The 23,862-nt window shown below is 45.8% G+C and overlaps 1 protein-coding gene across 1 annotated transcript in view; it reads right to left on the bottom strand.

Annotated features, from left to right (window-relative positions):
• LOC147748679 (A.superbus venom factor 1-like) overlaps positions 1 to 23,862 on the bottom strand; it is a 1,557,217-nt gene that overhangs the window by 1,129,681 nt on the left and 403,674 nt on the right. Inside the window, exon 4 of the mRNA XM_086963549.1 lies at positions 18,511 to 18,581. Within this exon, the coding sequence (XP_086819675.1) occupies positions 18,511 to 18,581 (71 nt within the window). The remainder of the gene's footprint in view (positions 1 to 18,510; positions 18,582 to 23,862) is intronic.

Raw genomic sequence — 23,862 nt, 5'->3', positions numbered from 1 at the left:
ACTGGAAATTTCCTTGAATTTCATTTTCAAGCTGGTCTCACTTCTTCTTTGTCAGACTGATCAGAATCACCTTCCTCACCACTCTCTTCATTTATATCAAGATTTTCAAGCTCTTCAAGAATTACATAGGTCCACTCAGGGCCTTTAAATTTGTTATTCAGTATTTTTATTCTCTGACTTCTTCGTTTGTTCGTCTGGTCTGATTTGCTTGTGACTTCATTTACTTGCTCTGGTTCTTCATTTATTGTCTTGAGATGGTATCTCAATCTTTTGACATATCTTGGCCAATTATCACCTTTTCTAATTCTTTTTGTTTGTACTGCACTCTCAATTTCCTCGTCACTTTCGAGGATTTGCTTATTCACATTATGTTGTAGCACAACTTGATTCTCTTCGTTTTTTTTATTCCTCTCTAATTGACCGAATTCAGTACTTTTCAAGGTGTTGGTTTTCACCTGAACATGTTCTGCAGTGTTTAACTGTCCCTGTTCTGAATATTTCTTTGTTCGTTCTATTCCCTGAGCTTGTTTTTCTATTCCTAACTGGTCCTGATCAGGTCTTACTGCACTTGACTTATCTGCTGCCTGAACACGTTCTTCTGAACCTACCTGTCCCTCCTCAGATTTAGGAATCTTTTGATTCCCCTCTGTCTGAGTGTATTTTTCTTTCCTTATCTGTGCCTGCTCAGTATCTTCAACAATTTTAAACTCACTTTCCTGAGCTAGTTCTTCTAAACCTATCTGATCGTCACTATTTTTTTGCTCTTCTAATTGTTTTCTTCTTATCATTTTGATAATTACTTCAGGAATGTCAACCACTGGTATCCAATCCTCCCGACTAATTCTTGGCTGTTCTTGATCAGCTACTTCTGAATCTATATTTCCAGATTCCTCAGCTGTAAAACCCTCAGCACCCTCAACTTCTTGAATCAGTTGGGGATTTCTCTCATCTGGAGTTGGAACTCTCTTGGTATGACAAGAATGTATCCAATTAGGCAAACATGCACATTTAACTGCTGTAGTAGTGACCAATATAACCTGTTTAGGTTCACTCCGTCTCAGTGCAAGACACTGGTGTGATTCTTTACTACCACCCAATCTCCAGGATTTAGATCATGTGCTTGGTCCGGCTGTCTGGCAACTGCATCTTCTCCAACCTGATGAGAGACATAACGCACCAAGTCAGCCAATCTTTTACAATAGTCCTATACCAGATCATCAGTAATGCTTAACAATCTGTGTCTGAGAATAAATGCTAATCTCATTGTTCTTCCCATGAGTATCTCATGAGGACTCAAACCTGTATTTCTGTCAGGATTGTTTCTGAGTCCCATCAGAACAAGTGGTAAAGCATCTGGTCACAACAGTGAAGTAGATGCGCACAGCTTCGAAAATCTTGTCTTTATTGCGCCATTCATTTGTTCTACCACTCCAGAAGCCTCTGGGCGGTACGCACAGTGCAGTTTCTGTTCACATTTTTTTAAATAATTTTTATTAGCATTGCAATCGCATTACAGAGGAAGTAACAACTCTGGCAACATGACTACAGTAGGCAATGGTAATCATTACAGAATAATTCCTGGAAAGTCTAGGCTGAAGGGGGATCTTCGTTGCATGTGGCAAGGGGAGGTTGACATATATCCCCGAATAGGCATTCTACAAACCCCATACTCGAGACCACTTCTTAGGGCACCCTCGGGACACATACACTGTTTTCTCCTGAAACATTGACCAGTCCAAATCTTTCTCCAAGTCTCCCACTGTAGGTGGGAGTAACGCTCCCCCCGCTGGGCAATATTTCTCTCAGCACTCATAAGCCCCAAAGTAACCCACTGTGTTGTGTAGTCATTGAGGTCTGTCGGCTCCCATATATTTAATAGGCATCTACGGGCTCCAGGCAAAGGTGTATGGACAAGACTGCATTAATGGTGTTGTGTATGAGGCCCCAATAAGGTTGTATAAACTCGCATTCCCAAATTATATGCCTAAAGGTGCCCACCTGACCACAGCTCCGTCTACACTCACCCATGCCCAATCTCCCCATGTGTACCAGCTGAGGTCCAGTCACATAAACACTATGGAGGATTTTAAGCTGGACTAATCGGATACAGGCAGTTATTGCCACAACTCTGGGCGAGGAAAAGGCATCCTGCCATTCCTCGTCATCCATCTCGATACCATCTTTTGACCATTTCTCTCGAAATGTGTGAAGAGGATCTGGCATGTTATTTATATGTTTTTTGTATATCAATGAGATAGTCCTATCTGGGATGTGGCCATCTAATCCTTTAGCTTCCAGTAGGGGGGGATTCAGTTGGAGCAGTTGCACGCTGCAAGTGGGAGCGCAGGGCGTGCCTAACCTGTGTGTAACGGAAAAATTCTGAGTCGGCCAATTCAAATTGCTGTTGCAGTGCAGAGAATGGTTTAACATCCGTCTTGTCCCACAGGTCACCTACGCGAGAGATGCCTATTAAGTCCCATTTGTCAAACCCCTTACTTTTCCACAAACTACCCAGCTGTTCCGTGTCCCATAACAGTGTCGCAAGTGTAAGCCTGCAATCCCAACCCAGGCCCCTGGAGGCTGTGTGCCAGACATGTACTGAGTGCTTGGTGGGACCCATGAGTGGAAAGTGTCGCGGTTTGGAATAAAGGGCTCTATTGTAGTTCCCACCAGAGAGCTGCCATCTGTCCATGTTATAGCTTGGGTCTTTGGGTCGGCGTAGGTACCGTGGTTGACGGAGGCCAAGTGAGCCGCCCAAAAATACTTTTTAATGTCGGGGAGGCTAATACCCCCATCGTACCAATTCAGGGAGAGTTTACCAAGAGCAATACATGGCTTCCCCCCCATAACAAATCTCGCTGGAGGCCCTCTACCTCCCTGAAGTAGGAGGCTGGGACCGGATCTGAGGAATTCTGCAGGACATATAATTACCGGGGCAAGGACATCATTTTAAAAAGGGCCGCCTTTCCCAGCAGGGAAAGGGGAAGTGACTTCCAGTTATTTATGTCTTTTTGCAGCCTAAGTAAAGGGAGGCGTAGGTTTTGGGTATAACAAAGTGAAGGATCTAGGGAAAGAAAAATTCCCAGGTACTTAAATCTGTCAGTGCGTATCTGTATTGGACACCCCCGCAGTGGGATCGGTGGCTCGCCCGCCACCACAAACAGCAGGGACTTACTCCAATTAATGGAGTATCCAGAAAATCTACCGAAAACAGTGAGGATATCATCAAGGATCGCCTCGGATATGTTAGATAAAGCAGAATATCATCTGCGTAGAGGGAGATACGGTCTTCCCATTCCGGAGACCAATGCATGCCTCAAATCATTGGATCCCTGCGTATCAAGGCCACTAGTGGTTCCAGTGCCAGGGCAAACAGGAGGGGGGACAATGGACATCCCTGCTGGGTCCCTCGGCTCAACTCAAATGTTGCAGACTTTTTGTTATTGACTACCACTTGGGCAAGAGACTGAGCATATAAAAGTTGTACCCATTGAATATATTGCGGGCCAAACCCCATCTTCTCCAGATACGGCCATTCAATGGTGTTGAATCCCATGGTGGCCTCGAGAGAGGGACTATAATAGCTGGCTCTAGGATGGAGGCTGCCCTGCCCAGAACGCCATGTACCCTACGCAGGTTAAGGGCAGTGTTTCGATGTGGAATAAAAACATGATTTGTCTGGATTGACAAGTGCCCCGATCACTGTGATCAGTCGGTTAGCCAGGATCTTGGGCTCCACATTTAGAAGGGATATCGGCCGGTACAACCCACACTCACTTTTGGGCTTCCCTTCCTTGTGAATGGTGATTATGGTTGCAGTTCTCTGGTCTATCGGTAGGCACCCCTTGACTCTGGCATCTTCGTACATAGTCTTAACATATGGAGCCAACCTGTATGGTTTAAGTTTGTATAGTTCGATTGGTAATCCATTAGGGCCGGTGGCTTTTCCTGAATTGAGGGTTCTAATTGCTGTTGCTACTTCCTCATTGGGTATAGCACTATCTAGGAAGTCGCAGTCAGTAACCGAAAGACCGGGCAATGTTATGTCAGTTAACATCTGGCGGGAGTCTTCCACAGAATAAGGAGTCACTGAGGTGTAGACAGCTCCAAAATGAGCTGCAAACCTGTCCACAATGCGCTGGGGATCCGTGAGGGCCCCACCCCCCTCCCCATGGAGCTCAGGCACCAGCCGGCTGGCCCCCTCTTTCTTGTCTAACCATGCCAGGAGTCTCCCAGCTTTGTGTCCCACCTCGTACAACCGCCCCTGTGCTGCTCTCCAAGGGGCTTTAGCCTGGTCGGTCTCTAGCGCTCTAAATTCCTGCTGTTTAAGTGTGAGGTGGTGAACTTTCTCATGTGTGACGTCTGAAATCATGTCTGCCTCCAACTGGCTAATCTCTGTCTCAATGGTCTCCATTTCCCTACGATGCTCCTTCTTATTTCCCGAGATTAATGAGAGGGCCTGACTCCGGATCACCATTTTGAAGGCCTCCCACAGGATCTGCAGGGATTCCACAGAGCCCTCAATGTCGATAAAGTAGTTATCTATGGCCACGAGGAGCTCCTTGCAGATTTTAGGATCACGGAAATACCATGGGTTGATGGGGGCCACCTGTCTCCCCTGTCTATAAGTGGGGACCATGTGGAGCCAAACTGGAGAGTAGTCAGAGGCCTCTAGCAAGATGTTTTATCTCATGAATGTGAGCAATTTGGGATGCTGGAATGAGAAAATAATCTATATGTGATAGGCTCCCATGGGCCCCGGAGTGAAAGGTGTGCTGCACTGTGTTCGGTTGGTAGGACCGCCAACCATCCACCAATCCCATAGTCTCAAGGAAGTCGAGCGCCAACAAGAAGTGGGGCTAACTACACAGGGGGGTGGCAAACCAATGTACCCGAGACAACTGAGTTTAGGTCTCCTCCCAGTATTAGCATACCCTCTGGGATAGCTAACAGTAGCATCCCTAGGTCCCTAAAGGTTGTAGCTTGTAAGCCGGGGGCACATAAACCAACAGAAGTGTGATGGACTGACCTTCCTATGTGCCCGAAACCGCGATCATCTGTCCAGGTCGCCTGTACCACAAGGGGAAAAGATTTCTTCACCATGATACCCACCCCTCGTGAGCTAGAGGAAAATCCTGCATGTGCCAACAATATGTAACCACCTCGATGTAGGGCCTTGCATGCATTTCCAATAAGATGCGTTTCCTGAAGCAAAATAACATCAGGGGCATGGCGATTGAGGTATTGGAGGACAACACTGCGATTTATCTTGTTGTCCCCCAACCCATTGACATTCCAGCTTAACAGTTTAGTCTCGCCTTCACCTCGTGTAGCCATGACCATCAACAAAGCCAGCACATCCATCGCACCCCATCTCCAGAAAGTTATCAACACCTCCTTCAAAACAGCAACCTTCCCGGAGAGCTGGAAGCACGCCGAGATCAACGTCTTACTCAAGAAACCCAAGGCGGACCCCAAGGACCTTAAGAACTCCTGGCCCATCTCCCTGCTCCCGTTCCCGGCAAAGGTCATCGAGAAGACTGTCAATGAACAACTGACCCGCTAACTCGAGGAGAACAACATCCTGGACCCTTCCGAGTCCAGGTTCCGCAGCAACCACAGCACCGAGACTGCCCTCATTGCCGCCACTGATTACATCAAGTCCCTGCTGGACAACGGAGAAATGGCGGCCCTCATCCTCCTGGACCTGTCAGCCGCCTTCGACATGGTCTGTCACCACACACTACGAACACGCCTCCATAATGCTGGGATCCAAGAGAAGGCCCTGGACTGGACCACCTCCTTCCGCCTTCCGAGACCATCTGCGGCGTACCCCAGGGCTCATCCCTCAGCCCAACTCTGTTTAACATCTACATTGCACCGCTCGCCCACGTCGCCCAACGGCATGACCTCAACATCCTCTCCTACGCCGATGACACCCAGCTGATACTCTGCCTCACCAAGGACCCCCACACCGCCAAAACCAACCTTCACGAAGGAATGAAGGCCGTTGCTGAATGGATGAGGAACAGTCCACTGAAGCTGAACTCAGACAAGACGGAGGTCCTCATCCTCGGATCCAACCCTTCAGCCTGGGACGACTCCTGGTGGCCGACCGCACTGGGAACCACTCCAACACCCACCGACCACGCACGCAACTTAGGGGTCATCATCGACTCCACCCTCTCCATGACTAAACAGGTCAACGCCGTCTACTCCTCCTGCTTCAACACCCTCCGCATGCTGCGTAGGATCTACAAATGGATCCCCACTGAAACGAGAAGAACAGTCACCCAGGCCCTTGTCAGAAGCAGGTTGGACTATGGAAACGCCCTCTACGCAGGAGCCTCGGCCAAACTCCTGAGACGGCTCCAAAGCATCCAGAACGCCTCACAAGCCTGATCCTCAACATCCCTCGCTTCAGCCACATCACACCCCACCTGAGAGACCTGCATTGGCGCCCGGTCAACAAGAGGATAACCTTCAAGCTTCTCACCCACGCACACAAGGCACTCCACAAAACCGGACCAACGTACCTCAACAGACGACTCAGCTTCTACACCCCCACCCGCCAGCTCTGCTCCGCCGACCTCACCCTCGCTACAGTCCTCCGCTTTCGAAGAGCGACCTCAGGCGGCAGATCGTTCTCCTACCTCCCCGCCAAGACCTGGAACACCCTCCCCATTCACCTACGGCAGACCCAAGAACTGCTGACCTTCAAAAAACTCCTCAAGACCTGGCTTTTCAAGCAGTAGCAGCATTCCCCACCCCAGCGCCTTGAGACCCTCACGGGTGAGTAGTGCGCTTTACAAATGATATGATTGATTGATTGATTGTTTGATGACCAATTGAAAATTCTCATCATCTCCTTTACGGAGAATGCAATGTGTGTGCCCACTTCCCTTTCTAAGATTACAATAGACGTTGCTGAAATAATGAATGCAATAAGAACAAAAAAAAACACCCCCACCCAACAACCCCCGACCCTGCTGCCCTGCACTCTGGGCCTAAAACTGTCCATTGAAAACTTGCAGAGTGCCTGTCGCCCTCGTAAGGAATTCAAAGATGAAAAAAGTGCTCCTTGTCCCTACCTCCAACCATGTCACATGGAGGTCCCCATAAATGCAAGTAACTCCAAACCATATACCTCTACTGGCCCGACAATCAGAAACAAGAAACCACCCTCCCAGGCCCACCCCACTCCAGATCCCCGATATTCACTTCAAATGCCGCCGTCAGCCAAGTCTCTCTCTCAAGCAGGTCGGTTGCCGCACACTCCCTGTCACTGCAGTCGTTCGGACTCCTTATTCCGCGATGGTCAATCCATTCCGTCACTGCTTCAGGTTGTTCAAAGAATCACATCTGCCCTCCACCTTGACCCGGAGGCCAGCTGGGAACAGCATTGAGTATTTCAGTAGCCTCACTCTGAGGTCGCGCTTCACGTAAAGGAATGACCTCCTTTGCTTCTGTAATCTGTGCCTGAAATCCGGGAAAAGGGAGATGTTGGTGTTTTTGTAATGAAGGGGGGCCCCTGCTCTAGAGTTCTGGAGAATAACATCTCTGTCCTGATAGTTCAAAACCGGAGCCAACATGGGCCGCGGGGAAGCGCCTGGTTTGGGACAGCCGCCCGGGACCCTGTGATCTTGTTCGATGACAAAAAATTTACTGAGGCCTTTGGGTTGCCGATGTTTGAGAATGAGTTCTTCAACAAAATGATCAGGGGATTGCCCCTCCTATTTCTCCGGAACACCCAGAATGCGGGGGTTGTTGCGCCGGAGACGGCCTTCGTAGTCGTCCAGCTTGAGGTCCTTGAGTTTGCGAGAGTACAGGAGCTCGCGGACCTTCCCTTGCAGCTGCGTGACATCACCAACAAGGCTGGAGGTCGTTATTTCTACCTGTTTGACCTTTACATTGAGCTTCCCCAGATCGGCCCTGATAAGGTTAATCATAGTATCCATTTTGTGCTCCAACGAGGTTTTGACTCCGGTAATAGCCTCCATAACATCCTTCAACAAGAGTTCCTGTTCCTCTTCCCCCAGGCCTCCTTGGGTGGCATGTCTAGACAACCGGTTCCGCTGTGCTTCTTTTGATACCGTATATCGGTCAAGTTTATTAGTCTGCGTCGGCTTTGTCCCTCGGGACCCTGAGCCTTTAGCACGCTTTATTTTGATGCCATGTATCTGCCCCCAACTGACCCGGGGCACTCAGGGGAGGCGGATGTGCAGCCTCTCTCAGCTCACGACAGATGTGCCAGCTGGTATGGGCCCCAATGTTCGGGTCAGGACACCGGGGGACGCAACACCAATTCTGGCACCCACCGGGGAAATGCGCCCCTCAATTCAGTCCTCTGTGACAGTGGTGGCGCCAGGGGCCAGGTCGTCTCAGTATCAATGGATCCCGAGGGTGTCATCTTCTATCATGCCCAGCTGTGCGCCCCCCACTGACCACCCGGGAGGTCCTCTTTCACTATATAGGCATTGAACTGCAGTAGTCACTGGGTGTATCACGGGAGTCTCATCACCTTCTCACTTCACCTCCTAGGACTTCTAGGGTACTGCTCCTATATCACTTGTGAGCAGCAGGTGGGCTCTGCAAGGTCGGTGGTGATCAGACAATGCGTCACAGATGGACACCGATATGGGGAGTGTAGCGTGGCGTGCCAATGTTTTTGGGTGCACCGTCGCCATTAGCTCATTCGCGGCAGTTGCTCGCTATCCGAGCGTCAATAACTGTGTCCCTCCGCCTCACCAGCACTTCTTCGCAGGCCTCCGGTCACTGTTAGATTGATGGGATCTCCGTCTTTGCCCCGCAGCAAAGCTCCATTTAGACTGCAGCAGCACCTTCAGGATCCGGCGCCAACGCGAGAAGTCATCAGGGAAAAACACGTACCGTTTCCTTGCCTCCCCAGGCACTGTGGGTCCCGGCTTTTGGCTTGTGGGCAGGCCTCACTCCTCCAGGGCCTGTGTCTTCTGCTTTTGATGTGTGAGGTGAGTCGGGATAAGCTGGATGGTGACCTCTACTATTACGCCACATGGGGCCATCATCAGACGGGACGGATCATGGGTCAGGATAGACGCGGGGAAGGGACGGGAATCGGACCCTCACTTTATGCAGCCATCTTCGATCAATGCTTGGCCACACCCCCTCTGTTCAATTTGAAATGCTTCACAGATCAGATTAATTATTTCATTATTAAAGTGAGATCCTCTATCTGATTCCACAGTTACTGGTAAACCATAACATGGGATCAACTCTCTCAACAATAATTTGTCAACTGTCACGCTGCCATTTCATCTGGTTGGATATGCCTCCACCCACCCTGAAAACAAACAAATTATGACAAGGATGTACTTCAGTCCCCTACATGGTGGTAATTGAATGAAATCTACTTGTAACCACAAATGGTCCTTCTGTCTTTTCCAATTCTTCCCCAACTGACCACTGTTTTTCTTCCTGGGTTATTCTGTTGACAAATTAGGCATCTGTGGTAGAGACTTTCTGCGACAGTTCTAAACTTTTGGTTAAAACAATCTTGTCTAAAGAGTCGGATCATAGCATCTCTACCTATGTGTGTATCTCCATGGTACATTCTGGCAAATTGTGAAAGTAAACATTCTGGCATAATAATCAGGATTATTCCAGACCCCATGCTCTTCTCTTTCGACTATTCCAGCCAATGTACAGACAGCATAAGCAGCACTTATCCATCCTTCCTCATGTCGCAAAAAAGAGCCAACTACAAACAGCTCATTATCGCATCCTTTTAATGGTTTTTCCTGTATGTCTGGGCGAGGTTTGGTACAGTATTCTGTTTTGTCTAAACAGTCATGTTCAGTGTTATCCCTTACCTCTTCATCTTACATGTCAGGTAATAATGTAGCAGGATTTAAAACAGTACTTTTGAATATTGTTATATTCTCCGCTAATAATATAATTCTCTCATACTTTGTCATTCGACTTGGGGTAAGATATTGTGTTCGAGTTCTGGTCAATAATATTTCAACTGAATGTGGAACATAGACTTTTAAAGGATGTCCCATCACAATAGTCTCACTTTGTTCAATGCTCATACAGGTTGCTGCCCCTGCTTTCAAACAACCAGGCAATGCTGAAGCTACAGGATCGAGAGTTGCTGAAAAATATGCCACTGGTGTTCGCATTAATCCATGTCTTTGAGTTAATACTGATAAAGCACAATTATCTCATTCACAACAAAACAGAGCAAATTCTTTTGAATTAACTGGCATTCCAAGAGCAGGAGCCTCACATAAACAATTTCTTCATTTAACAAAAGCTGTCATGCTTTCATCATCCCATTCTATAGGATCTTTTGCTCTCTTTCTTTTCATTTGTATTAGTGTTTTAGCCAATAGAGAAAAGCCTGCAATCCACTGCCTGCAGTATCCTACTACACCAAGGAACATTCTGATTTCTTTCAGAGACTGAGGTAACTGCATCTGTTTTATTATTTTTACTCTTTCGTGGGTAACTCTTCCCACTCCTATTTCTAATTGATATCCCAACTATTTGACTTTTGTTCGACAAAATGTTACCTTTCCTGGTGACACCTTGTGTCCTCCATCAGCCAAATGATTTCACAATGCAATAGAATCCTGAATACAATCATCTCGAGTCTTTGATGCAACCAGTAGGTCATCAATATACTGGACTAGAACTAATTTTCTGGGCATCACTAGTTTTTCCAAACACTTTTTAAGAATTTTATTCAAAATTGAAGGACTTTCTGTGTAGCCTTGAGGAACTGAATTCCACACATAGATACGATTTTCAAATTTAAATGAAAAGAGTTACTGACTATCTGGATGAAGTGGGATAGAGAAAAAGGCATGACATAAATCAATTACTGTAAACCATCCTGCACTCCATGGCATCTGATACAATATTACTGCTGGGTTTGGTACTACAGGGCAACAAGGCACCACTATTGTATTCGTTTTTCTCAAATCCACTATCTGGTATTTCCCACTAGGTTTCTTAATGCCAATTATAGTGGAATTACAAGGGATGCTCATTATTTCTTTCAGAATGCCTTGTTGAACCATTCGCTCTATTTCTGCAATGACATTGGCTTTTATTTCAGGACTCATTTTGTACTGCCTTGTGTTTGGATAAACTGCATTTTCTTTTACAGTCACTTTTATTGGGTCTACACCTGCCATTAATCCTACTTCCTTTCCAGTAAAATCCCATACCTTTGGATTAACTGTCAATTTTAATTCATCAGCAAAAACATCTTTTGTCATCATGGAATACATCTCATCCACCTCAGTGCCTTGCTTTGCTAGCATTATTTTATAAATGCCATCTTCATCAGGAATCTGTATTGCAACACCATCCGGTGTACAACATATGGTGCAATTCATCTTGCACAGTAAATCTCGTCCCAAAAGATTTGCAGGACTAGAGTCACACACAACAAATTTGTGCATCTCTCTGAAGTGGGTCCGGATACTGGAGTCCTAATTTATTTGTTAGATACATCAATCACTTGGATTGCCTCACCTGAGAGGGGAATCTATGGGATGCCTGCTGTTCTCACAGTAGAACGGGCAGCACCAGTATCCAATAAAAAGGTAATATCTTTTTACCTCTACCTCTCCATCAATATATGGACCTGACTGATCTACCAGCAAGGATGCACCAAGTACGCATTCCTCCCCCCCCCCCCCCCCCCCCCCCCCAGGCACCGTCATCGCTCCTCCTCTTTAGATGAACTACTGCTTTGTAAAAGAAATTGTGATGTTACGGAGTTCAGCTTACCACTTTCTCCTGGAAATCCGGAGTCCACACTGTACTTTGCTCTGTTCCCAAAATTTAGCATAGGGGCAGGTGGTAACTGACTTTGCTGATTTGCAACCGGTTGCGGTTGACTCAATATCACCTCATTCAGCGTCTGTGGATTTAAATTTTGATTTGGGCCATTATTATTCTTGATAAGTTTACACTTGTTTTACCAATGCCCCAATTTTCAGCACCCATGATAAGGAAATTTCATTTTCGCCTCATCTCTACTCATTTTAACTCTCAGTTTCCCACCACCATTTTCATCCTGACTTGATCCTTTATTTTGATCACTATTTTGATTAGTTAATTTTAATTCCTGCTGTTCTGCCAATTTTACTTGAGCCACATTACTTTTTCTTCTAACTTCTTCTAACTTTTTTGGTCAGTTGTCTATCTCAGCTCCACAGTATTTTCCATATTTTAAGACCTCATCTATAGGTTTTACCTGCCAGCACAGCATGTGATTCGTTATCATTTGACATATCTCAGGTCTCAAACCAGACACAAAACGATACACAAAATGACCCATTCCTTTTTCACCCATTGTTTCTAATCCACTATATCATTTAAATACTTTTAGTAAACGCTCATAAGCATATACTCTTTCATTTATATCTTGAGTTGTCCTATCTATTTTTATCCACTCAGTCTCCTTTGGGGAAATGTTCCCTTTCAAGAAAGTAATCACTTGATGATACTTCTTCATTACTTCATCTGAAGGAGCCCATGTTTTCTCATCTCTTGGGTACCTCTCACTCGGCCAATCAACAGTTATTTTGCATTCTGTCCATAAATCTGCAGGTACCACTATATCAAACAGACCATACATATCTTTCAACAAAACTTTTGAAACCTTCACAAACCTATCAACCTGCCTTTACCACTCAACTAGTTTTCCTAGAAATATTAGAAAATCATTAGTAAATGACAAAATATCTTGCCTAGTCCATGGAACATGTACATACCCTCCTCCTGATACTTCTCTCATAGGTCAAAATTGTTCTGCCTTTTTGGGTTCCTTTAATAATGATTCTCCCTAGATTTATTTCCCAACCATGTTCATAAAAGTAAAATAACATTGTATATAAATGTGCATGATTGTCCATTGAGGCTTCAGGATGTTCTTCTCTTCCCAGGCCATGGAGAGGTCTCGGCCTTGGACGGATCCCAAAACTTGAGGTCACCGTGCTCAGAGTTCCTCCCGGCTGTGCATGTGACTTGGTCACATGTTACCTGACTCCATTGCCCTTTTAGGCCCAAATATGAACTATTTAGGAAAGTCAAACAAAACAAATGTTAATTTAAAAAATATATATTTCACTGTATACCACTTATTTCTACTCTATTCCCATTTTTTTATTTTAACTATATCTGCATCAGCATTTAGTATATACCTCATGTTAATTTCGGCAAAGCAGATGCGTAGCACGTGAGTTTCTGAGCGCCCATGTTTATCATTACTGCGCAGAAGCAAGCTTTTCCCTCCAAGCGGTATGTCGTCATGCAGCGTGCATATGTGCAATTCAATTCCCGCATTTTAGCAGCCATTTTAATCACTGTCGGGTTATTTGTTAGTAGAACCCATATGCAAGCTTCCCTCTGACTACAATATATATATTTCTGAGACATAATTAGTATGACAAACAATTATTAATACTTAATATTAACGTTTTATGTGAGGAGATTGTTCCGAGCGAGTTTCATTTCAAATCTTTGCTCCATCATTATAACATGAGGTCTTACCTACACCCTACAGGCTGCAAGGTTGAATTTGCAGATAAATGGTGTATTTTGAAGAAGTCATTTGATGGATAACATCAGGAAACATGTAAAGTGATATGAATTCCAATATGTTGTCTGCATAGAGCTAGGACAAGGCAGCTGTAGCTGTGGGAACCTCTTTAGTCCAGTCTACCCTTGGTGCATGTCTGTAGCCCACTCCTATTGGTCCTAGAAAGCCCTCTGAGCCCCTTCACGCAAACAATGTATATTTCGATGCAGGCCTAGGGGCCTGGTGAACCGCTGTGTTTAATGGACACCCTGTGGAGTGACGGAGTCATTTATGGAGAATTGGTGCTGAAGTTTTGTAATCGTGGTATTCGTTACCTTAAGGAGCTGCTCGAGATAATGCTATCTAGAGGTGTTTTTTTCACCATATTGAAGAATCTGTTTGACCCAAGGAGATTACACGAAGGGTTCAGCCGGATTTGATTTTCATAAGTTCTATAATCACCCTGTCCTGAGGAGGCCAAGATTGGTTGGAAGGCCTAAATGCGACCGAGTCGACACTTTCCATAAGGAGGAGTCTGATCTAATCATTTAAATCAAAGTGGAATTATATGCATTGACACAGTCCTTATATTTGGGTTCTATATCTTCTTTGAACCGATTGTGTCCGACTACCTCGATGTGTACTTCCTAGAATGAATAGGAGGGCACTTAGCTTTTGCTTTATTTTTTTCTGGGTGTTAGAGGAATTCTTATGATTTTGTGTTCATTTGTCTTTCTTTGTTGTATATATTTGTGTACATATGTATGTATATATATTTGTGTATAATGTATATTTGAAATCTATGCAAATTCAGTGGACAATAATTCCCTGTGATTTCGATAAATAAAATATGTAATCACGTCTTCATGGTGGTATCTATAGCAACAGTATAGTGAATGATTGGACAGTGTCCCTAAATAGGAGAATTAATAGTCCCCTATTATTCAATTCTTTAGATATCTATTCCTCCTTTTCCATCTCCTTAGTTTGTATGTACTAGGGGCCTCATAAGCAGTTACAGTAACTTCTCAGAAGATATTTCCTGAACAAATTCGTCTTCTCTTAGGTGAGTCTGCCCTATATGTCAGGAATAACCTCATTAGAAATTCTCCAATTGCAAAACCTACTTCCTCTCCAGTAAATCCGACAGACGTAGACATAAATCAGACCCCCCAGGATATTGCGGCATAAATTTGCAAATTTAGCGGCACAAAAATTAAAATTTAGCGGCACAAAAAAGAAGATTTAGCGGCAATATTGCGGCACTTTATTTTACTCGTAATCAGCCCTTTTCAGCCCTAAAATGGAACCTGTTTTAGTATAGTATTCCACTTTGAAATAGGCATATTTCGTTTCTGCATTTCTGCGGAAGCACAGCTCAAATCTACTAACCTCGTGGGAGCAGGCCATATTTCTCCCTGGGATGTTCTAGCACCCATGTATACACCCCTGGCAGGGCACCACTTTCACCACTCCCTGGTTTCAGCCACACAGCTCCCTTCACTCTCTGGTTTAAGTCATGTAGCACATTTCACTCTCTGGTTTCAGTCACGCACCTCCCTTCACTCTCTGGTTTCAGCCACGCAGCTCCCTTCGCTCTCTAGGTGCAGTCAAACAGTTCCCCTTCGCAGGGGCATAACAATAGTCCCAACAGAACCTGCGGTGCGGGGTCCCCGAACTCCAGGGGGTCCCCTCAAGCACTGTGCACGGCATGTGAGACTGGTAATAAGTGTCGTTCCCTAAAAATGATGTAGGAGTGGGTTAAAGAGTGGTCCATTTAACAGAAGCACTGATGGGCTGAAGCGAAAATAGAAGGCACGGTCAAAGAAAATTGCAGAAACAGCAAATAATTAGGGGATCCACATAAGAGCACTCTCACACAATTATCTACTTTCTATAATGAAAAACATGTCCTTACCCAAAAAAGAAAATTTGACTGCGCAGTGTCTAAACTTCCTGTGAAAGTTTTTCTTTGATTTGAATAGTATATGTTAGTTCACAGAGGTACCTTGCAGGGGGGCCCTCTCCATTATCGCTTTGCCACTGACTGTTCTGTCGGCAATTTGGTGTCTTGTATTGCATGAGTTTGGAAAAGAAAAATGTCAGAAAAAGACATTCCCCGATTGGGGGCCTGTAGCGGACCCCCAGGTATTTTGGGGGTGGGAGGTGCACATGGGGGGTACCTATGGTACCCCCTGCATTTGAATGTACAACGTGGCAGGCACCGCACAGTGCCTGTCACGTTGTACATTCAAATGCACAACTTGCATTTGTGGCATTGCGGCGGGCGGTGCTTTCTGCACCGCCTGCCGCAGTGTTAGAAATGCGGGATGCTCCCGCCAGTGTGGGGGGCGCATCCTAATGGTATGTGTGGGACCGCCCCATGCATTGTGGGCGGTCCCATTCCCCAGGGGTATGGCGGGCAGACAAAGTCCGCCCGCCATGCTAATGACCCCCTTAGTCTGGGATTTTATATGTAGCGGAAATTAGGTGAGAGTAAATATTGTCTTATGGAAATAATTGTGTCAGACTGCTTTAGATTTCCGAAACTCATCCTAAATATGTTTGCGAATCTCCAAAAAGTCAGAAAAATATTCCATTGGTAGGGGTAAACTAATGGGAGTAAATTTCAGATGTATTAGTGTTTGATTTTGTGAATATGCCCTATGAGGGTACCAGCAAGCAGTACACCTCTGCATATTGTTGAGGAGTGGAGGGCTGTTTACCAAACGCCTATAACTCAAGTCCCTCTTTGAACTTACAGATGCAGAGGGTGAGAAAATGCAGAGAAGATTTAGAAAAACAGATTAAAGAATCCTGTGTTTTCCTGTTTTGGATCCATTTCACATCCAAACTTCCACCACGTCATCAAACCTCACACACCTCACCCAGTATGCTAGTTATAGGCCAAACCACTTTTACTACCGTGCACTCCAATGGGCACCCAGGAATCTGTTAGAACCAGAACATGTCCCAGCCTCTCTAGGGATAAGAGCTATATAAATAATGCCATCTAGCCACCCAGAAAGTGCTTTAGGCCTGACGAGGGTTATGGCAAGAGCTATATAAATACAAATGCATGTATACATATATGTATATGTTTAGATGTATCCATGCCTGTAAAAACGAATGTATGGTTTATTTAAAAAACATATATGTATTTTAAAGCTTCCACCTCTACCTTTCGCTCCCCTCTTGAATCATCCCAAACCTTTTGGACTAGTGAACTCCCAAACATTCTTTCACAACTTTTCTCTATTCCTATCCAATTCATCCAACTTGCAGGTGCACAAATTTGTGTGCATTGCTAGCAGCTTGGATACCAAGGTCTGTGTGTGGGAAAGCTGGGGGGCGTGTGACAACCACTCAGACTATGCCCGATGCCTACTGTGGGAATGTAGAGAGGTGTGAAAGCACGGGTTAAAGGGGGAGTTTGGGGGAAAGCAAGTGCTCTGCAGGTGAGAGTGAGCTGCTGAGTGTATGTGAGTGGTGTGACAGAACAGGTTGGGGAGTTTGGGGTAAAGAGGAGGGCCTGATCTGCAAAGTCTGTGCCCTGCAGCCGAGAATTGAAGTGTGAGGGGGGCCTGGAGGAAAGAGGGTGGGGTGCAGCTCAGGAAAACCCTTGTCTTGCAGGTGAGAACGGGCTGGCACAGCCTGCTGGCCGAGGTGTTTGCTGGGGGGATGCGGTGATACAGTGCAGTACTTACATTTTAACTAAAATGACTCAGCCGGCTTCTGAGGCCTGCTTGGCGATTGTAGTTTTAATATCAAGGCCTCCTGTGAAGAGCCGGGGTGTCCTGTGTGCAGGAGATATACACCGCCACGCTTTATGTTCCTGCCAAGCTGGAAAAAATAATTTAATAAAAAGCGGGCTTCTGAGATGCATATACCTCAGCAGTAAACAAAAAAACTTGATGAAAAGCGGATCTGGTAAAGAAAAATTCGGCGGAAGGAGTGCAGAGATGGTTTTCAGGAAGAGATGAGGAGATGCTAGACAAACGGAGGGAATAATCGGGACGAAAAAAGAAAGGGGGAGGGCTGCTGAAGCGGTAGTGCAGAAGTGAAATGTCCTTTTCTTTCTCTGCTCTTCCGCCCGTCCCCGTGCAGGGATCCTCATATTTTTTTTACAATCTTTACTGCAATTACAGGACAGTAGTCGAGCCTGCAAGCTGGAGCGCAAAGAAGCAACACTTTCCTTTTCTCGCTCGCCTTTCAGAAATAATGTAATGGAGGAAGCAGGCAGCTCTCACGGTTGTACAGCGCCGTTCACGTGGTGACGTAGGCGCTTACAGCCAATAAAATGGCTTGATTTTTTTTGACCTGCCGGGAGACCTTTTTTAGCGGCCGGTTTGGTAAATATCGCGGCCATCGCGATAGCCAGCTAATTTCGCGATTTTTTCGTGAATCGCGAAATCGCGAAATGCTGGAGGTTCTGATAAATGGAAACCATCAAGTGTGGGAAAGATCAGTATATGACTAATTAAGCCTTGAAAAACTTGCTAGGGCATTCGAGGCAAAATGAGCGACAAGTGTGGGTTGTACCTCATTGTTGCCTATCATGAAAGCCATCAACTTTAAAAGAAATCTGTGGAAACCAACTTGACAGATCATTGATCATCCTACAGTTCATTGAATAAATGATTAATGAATAAACAAGAAAAGTGCTTTTCTGAACACAAACCCCATTAATGATATTGAAAGATGAAAGCCCTTGAACAACTGTGCACTGTATGATTGTTCTGATCCGTTCTTCATACCTGTGCATCTCATGCTATCTGTACTTCCACGGGAGAAGAGGAAGCTATTTATAAACACTGGAACTCATGTCAGTGCCTAGTTCTTCATGAATTGCTACAGCACATACAACAGAATTGTGTCAAGACCTGTAGAGTTTTAAAATTGTAATGTTATTGTCAGATGGGTGGACATCTTACCTCAAAGTCAACAATGACTGATCTGCTGACAGGCTGAAGTTTGCCACCCATGGTGAACAATCGATAATATACTGCAGAGAAAACAAAGAAAGATGCCGATATCAGGTCCCACACTTTGATGGCATGTAATCACACAGAATAAAGCAGGGCACTCAGACGGATATAGAGTGGAGTGACAATAATAACCCTTAGCGTAGTTTGCGTGGTAGTACTACGCATAGCTGCGCGAAGTGCACACGGCATCTTGCACAGTGCAAGCTGTAGTTTTCTGCAGCTCGAGTAGATTTGTGCTCAAGCGGCAGCTTTCTCAGCGCGGACTGGTAGTTTCTCATCACGAGCGGTTGCGAGCATTCGTGACCACTCGCAATGAGAAACCTGACCTCCCCACTTTGAGAATCTCGCCGTGAGGTTTATTTTCCACGCTCGCGATCGGCAACTTGATGTTGCTGATCGCGAATGAGGAAAAAGTCTCGCAGAGATGTTGATTTTGCTCGCTCGCGGTCGCCAACTTGACATTGAGGACCACAAGCAAGCAAAGAAATTCCCACTACGCTACGCATTTTTGCACTGTGCTACGTGCAATTCGCGTAGTAATGAAAAACTACGCACGCTCAGCAAGCGTAGCGTAGTACTACACCTAGGGTTAGACAATAAAAGAGGTTGGGTTTTGAAAAAATGGCACCATTACTTACAGAATAAAGTTAAAGCATGCACAAATTGTAACAATGGAAACGCAGCGGGTTAATCTCTGTCCGTGACCTGAACATTGAAAATTCCATTTAGGACTGATGTGACAGAATGGCAGCCAAGAGCAGTGAAGTTGCTTTTCAGCACTCCTGACAAAACAGCATTTTTCTGCTGGTGCCTCTGTGTCACTTGTGGAAGCAGTCTTCTTTATCATCTTGTGTGTAACCCTTACCATGGGGACCTTAAGCACCTCCTCTACCTTTCTAGTGGGAGCCCTCCCTTTTACCACTCCTTTCAACTCACCATCAGATGCTCAAGCTCTGCAGCTGCTGGGAGTCACTCCTCTGCCCTCGCCACTGGAAGCAGAAAGGAAACTCTCTCCTTGCTTCTCCATACTGCCACTACCCACACTTTCCCCCCTAGAATTATTTTTAACAGATAAGCTTTCCTTTTTAGGTTTCACCTGCACAGCTTGTGAAATGTCTTGTATCTTAAAAGGGGTCTCTTATCAGTTCCCATTGCTATATTACTGTGTTCATTCTCTTTTGTGTGGAACTTTTTTTTGTTAACTTCTCCTGGCTGCAAGCTTTTACAATACCTTTACTAAATCTGTCCAAACTGTTTAAGCCCCATTCACTGTCAGTTCAGTTCAGTTCAACTTTATTAGGATACAATAGTACACATAAAAGCACACAAAACACAAATACAATACAACAATCATCAGAAATTTTTAAAAAATACAATATACAAGTTTCAAAAGTGCATTGTGCAAAACTATCCAACACTTCAATACGTATTTGGATGCAAGTACCCATAAAGCACACCAAACATGAGTTTGTTACGGTACTCATTTGGGAAGAATAGAAGTACAATATACAAGATTCAAAAGTGCCATGTGCCAAACTGTCCAATATATCAATATTTGTAACTTTTTTTCACTGTCAAGATCAGATATCTTCCCACAGAAAAGGCAGACAGCCTCCAACATTACGCTGGAATGCTTGATTTTTTTACTTAGTTGTGTAAAGCAGATGCTTTAGCCTTAGAACGTTTGTGGCATTTCCTATCCATTCCGCAGTACCTTTTTTTTGCATTTTGTAGGCATTATCAGATTGATTTTTTCAAGTTAATCTATTTGGTCATTATGATCAAATTCTAAATGCTGTAATAAACATTGCACATTAAAAATAAATTTATTATACAAGAGCTGTGCTATGTTTTACTACTAAATAGGCAGCTACCAGTGCAGTTTACTTGCAGACAACAGGGTCATGATTTGACTGGAGCAGCAGATGCAGCAGTGCCAGGCCCAAAAGCTGTCAGAACTTCGCTAAACACATAATATTGCTATATTTGACTAATAACAGGTAGTCACAATTGCAGTAACCTTGCAGTTAAAAGGGGCTTGATTTGAATGGTGCAGCAGGTGCAGTGGCACTGGGACCAAAACTGGTAATAACTCTTCTAAACACCTAATATTGCTATATTTTACTACTATACAGGCAGTCACAATTGCAGTTACCTTGCAGTTAAAAGGGACTTGAATGGTGCAGAAGGTGCAGTGGCACTGGGGCCAAAAGCTCTAGGGACCCCAATAAACATCTAATATTGCTATATTTTATTCCTAAACAGGCAAGAGCAGTGCCTTGCAGATAACAGGGTCATGATATGAATAGTGCAGTAGGTGCAGTAGCACCGGGCCCAAAAGTTGTCAGAACTCCTCTGAACACATAATATTACTATATTTGACTACTAACTGGTAGTCCCAAGTGAAGTGCAGTTTTCCAGCATGCCCTAAATTCATGATTTCAATAGTGCAGCAGGTGCAGTGGCACCAGGACAAAAAGCTCCAGGTACCTCCCTAAACACCTAATATTTCTATATTTTATTCCTAAACAGGAAACCACAAGTGCAGTTACCTTGCAGACAACAGGGTCATGATTTGAATGGTGAATGGTGACGTTGAGGACTACAAGCAAGCAAAAAAATTCCCACTACGCTACGCATTTTTGCACTGTGCTACGTGCAATTCGCGTAGTAGTGAAAAAATACGCACGCTCAGCAAGCGTAGCGTAGTACTACGCCCAGGGTTAGACAATAAAAGAGGTTGGGTTTTGAAAAAAATGGCACCATTACTTACAGAATAAAGTTAAAGCATGCACAAATTGTAACAATGGAAACGCAGTGGGTTAATCTCTGTCCGTGACCTGAACTTTGAAAATTCCATTTAGGACTGATGTGACAGAATGGCAGCCAAGAGCAGTGAAGTTCCTTTTCAGCACTCACGACAAAACAGCATTTTGCTGCTGGTGCCTCTGTGTCACTTGTGGAAGCAGTCTTCTTTATCTTCTTGTGTGTAACCCTTATCATGGGGACCTTAAGCACCTCCTCCACCTTTCTAGTGTGAGCCCTCCCTTTTACCACTCCTTTCAACTCACCCTCAGATGCTCAAGCTCTGCAGCTGCTGGGAGTCACTCCTCTACCCTCGCCACTGGAAGCAGAAAGGAAACTCTCTCCTCGCTTCTCCATACTGCCACTACCCACACTTTCCCCCTAGAATTATATATATATATTTTTAAAATTTTTATTTTCATTTATTGCATAGTAAACAGAAAGAGGGAAATATAGAAAGAGAAAGAGAGGAAAACAAGCGGCAATAGCGCAGTATTACATATGAAGGACTGGGCTGAGTCCACAACAGTTGCATTTGTTACAATAGTGTCCAACAGCTAGGCTGTCCCGGGTGCAGTTCGGGAACTGATAGTGATACATTTCGGGAAGCCCCGGCTGCCTCCTAATGGGAGAAAGTCAATCCAGCAAGTTCACGGGTCTCAATAGGCCCGGGTCAGCCAAATCTCCCCGCAGCTATGCAGTGCCGCAACAATTACAAAGAACCCCCCCCCCATACTTCCCCCCATCCCTCCACCCCGAACACTCCCTCCCCCCAAGGTGGTGGCGCCAACATACATACTCAGTCACAGTCGCACATTCACTCAAGTTACTTAAATCTGAAAAATATGAAGGGCTCGCAGGGCCGATGGGCAGACCGAGGATGGCAGACCTCGCGACAAGAACCGGACCAAAGGTCCCCACCTAAACATAAAGTTCTTAAAGTTACCCAGGAATATGTTCGCCATTCTCTCCATGCTCATCAACCTCCACATCTTCGCGTGCCACAAAGACAGAGCCGGGGCCGTCGGTTTCTTCCAGGCCGCCGCCAAAGTGAGTTTAGCTGCTCCCAGACAGAGCCGCAGTATTTGTTTGTCCGCCTTCGTTTGATGCTCCAATAGTGGGTCCCGAAGGCCCAAGATGACAAAGGCCATGGAGTCCGGAATCGGATACCCCAGTATTTCTTTGATATGTGACAAGATCTTAGTCCAGAAGGGCCGTATAACCGGACAGGCCCACCAAATGTGGCGAAAATCGCCCAGCAGGCCACAGCCCCTCCAACAGCGGTCAGAAGACGCCGGAAAAATGCGGTGCAGTTTTGAGGGGTGCATGTACCAGTCGAACATAGTTTTAAAGTGGGCGTCCCGCAGGTCCATTGAGTGATTATGAGCCCGAATGTCACGCCAGAGACCCTTCCATTCGCCCTCCGCAATGTCCCTACCCAGAAGGTCCTCCCAGGGGTCCATGTAACGCGGACGGGGAGAGATCATCGTGCGGAGTAAGAGTTTATATAAAAAAGAAATCGTTCCTTTCATCGTGGCTGTCCGCAAGAGAAAGGCCTCAAAGAGTGAGGGCGGTCTAGTCGCCGCTTCTCTCAATCTCGTCGACGTAGCCCAGTGGATCAATTGAGCGTACCTAAAGCGCTCGGTAAGAGGAAGGCCATAATCGCGCATGCAGTTAGGAAATGAGAGGGGCTCCGTGCCGTGAAACAGGTGCGTGAGGGCTCTACAACCACCCTCTCTCCAGAGCTGAAATGGCCCTTCCTGCAGTGCCGGCGGAAAGGCCGGATTAAAATGCAGAGGAGTAAAGGGGGAGGGGAACGTCGTCCAGCGGTCGTCCCCCGTCACTGTGTCCCACACTTTCAGGACAGTTCTCGTGGGGGTGCTAATGTACGCGTTCCTGGGCCTGTCCACTTTAGGTTTCCAGGCTAAATCCCAAATCGACCGTCCCGCCACACTCCTATCCATGTGCAGCCAGTGCTTCTCAGACTCTTGTTGTGACCATTCCACCAGCACCCGCAACTGTGCCGCTTTATAGTACAGGTGCAGATCAGGGAGGCCCACTCCCCCCTCCTCCTTCGGGCGCCGCAGAGTTGCATAGGAAAGGCGTGCCCGGCCTCCCTGCCAGACGAATTTCAGCAAGAGGGTCTTAAGGCGCCGGAAGAAGTCCATCTCAATAGGAATGGGAAGCGCTTGAAAGAGGTACAGGAATCTGGGAAGGAGAACCATCTTAACGGCATGGATCCTACCTAGCCAGGAAATGTATTTCGGCTTCCAGCGGTCCAGTTCCCCCCGTACCGCCGACAGCATAGGAGGGAAATTCGCTGTGAATAGCGACCAAATGGAGGGTGTCAGCCGCACCCCCAAATAGAGCAAGGAGGCAGGTGCCCACGCCAATGGTGTAAGTGGGCAGAGTCGTTCCATCTCGGCCTGCGAGAGCGTCAGGTTCAAGATATACGATTTGCCGAAATTAATTTTGAATCCGCCCACTTCCTCA

Source organism: Lissotriton vulgaris, chromosome 1_1 (genome assembly GCF_964263255.1).
Source record: "Lissotriton vulgaris chromosome 1_1, aLisVul1.2, whole genome shotgun sequence".
NCBI classification, from domain to species: Eukaryota; Metazoa; Chordata; class Amphibia; order Caudata; family Salamandridae; genus Lissotriton; species Lissotriton vulgaris.
Note: the sequence above shows the minus strand (reverse complement) of the source record. Positions and strands in the feature narration are given on the sequence as shown.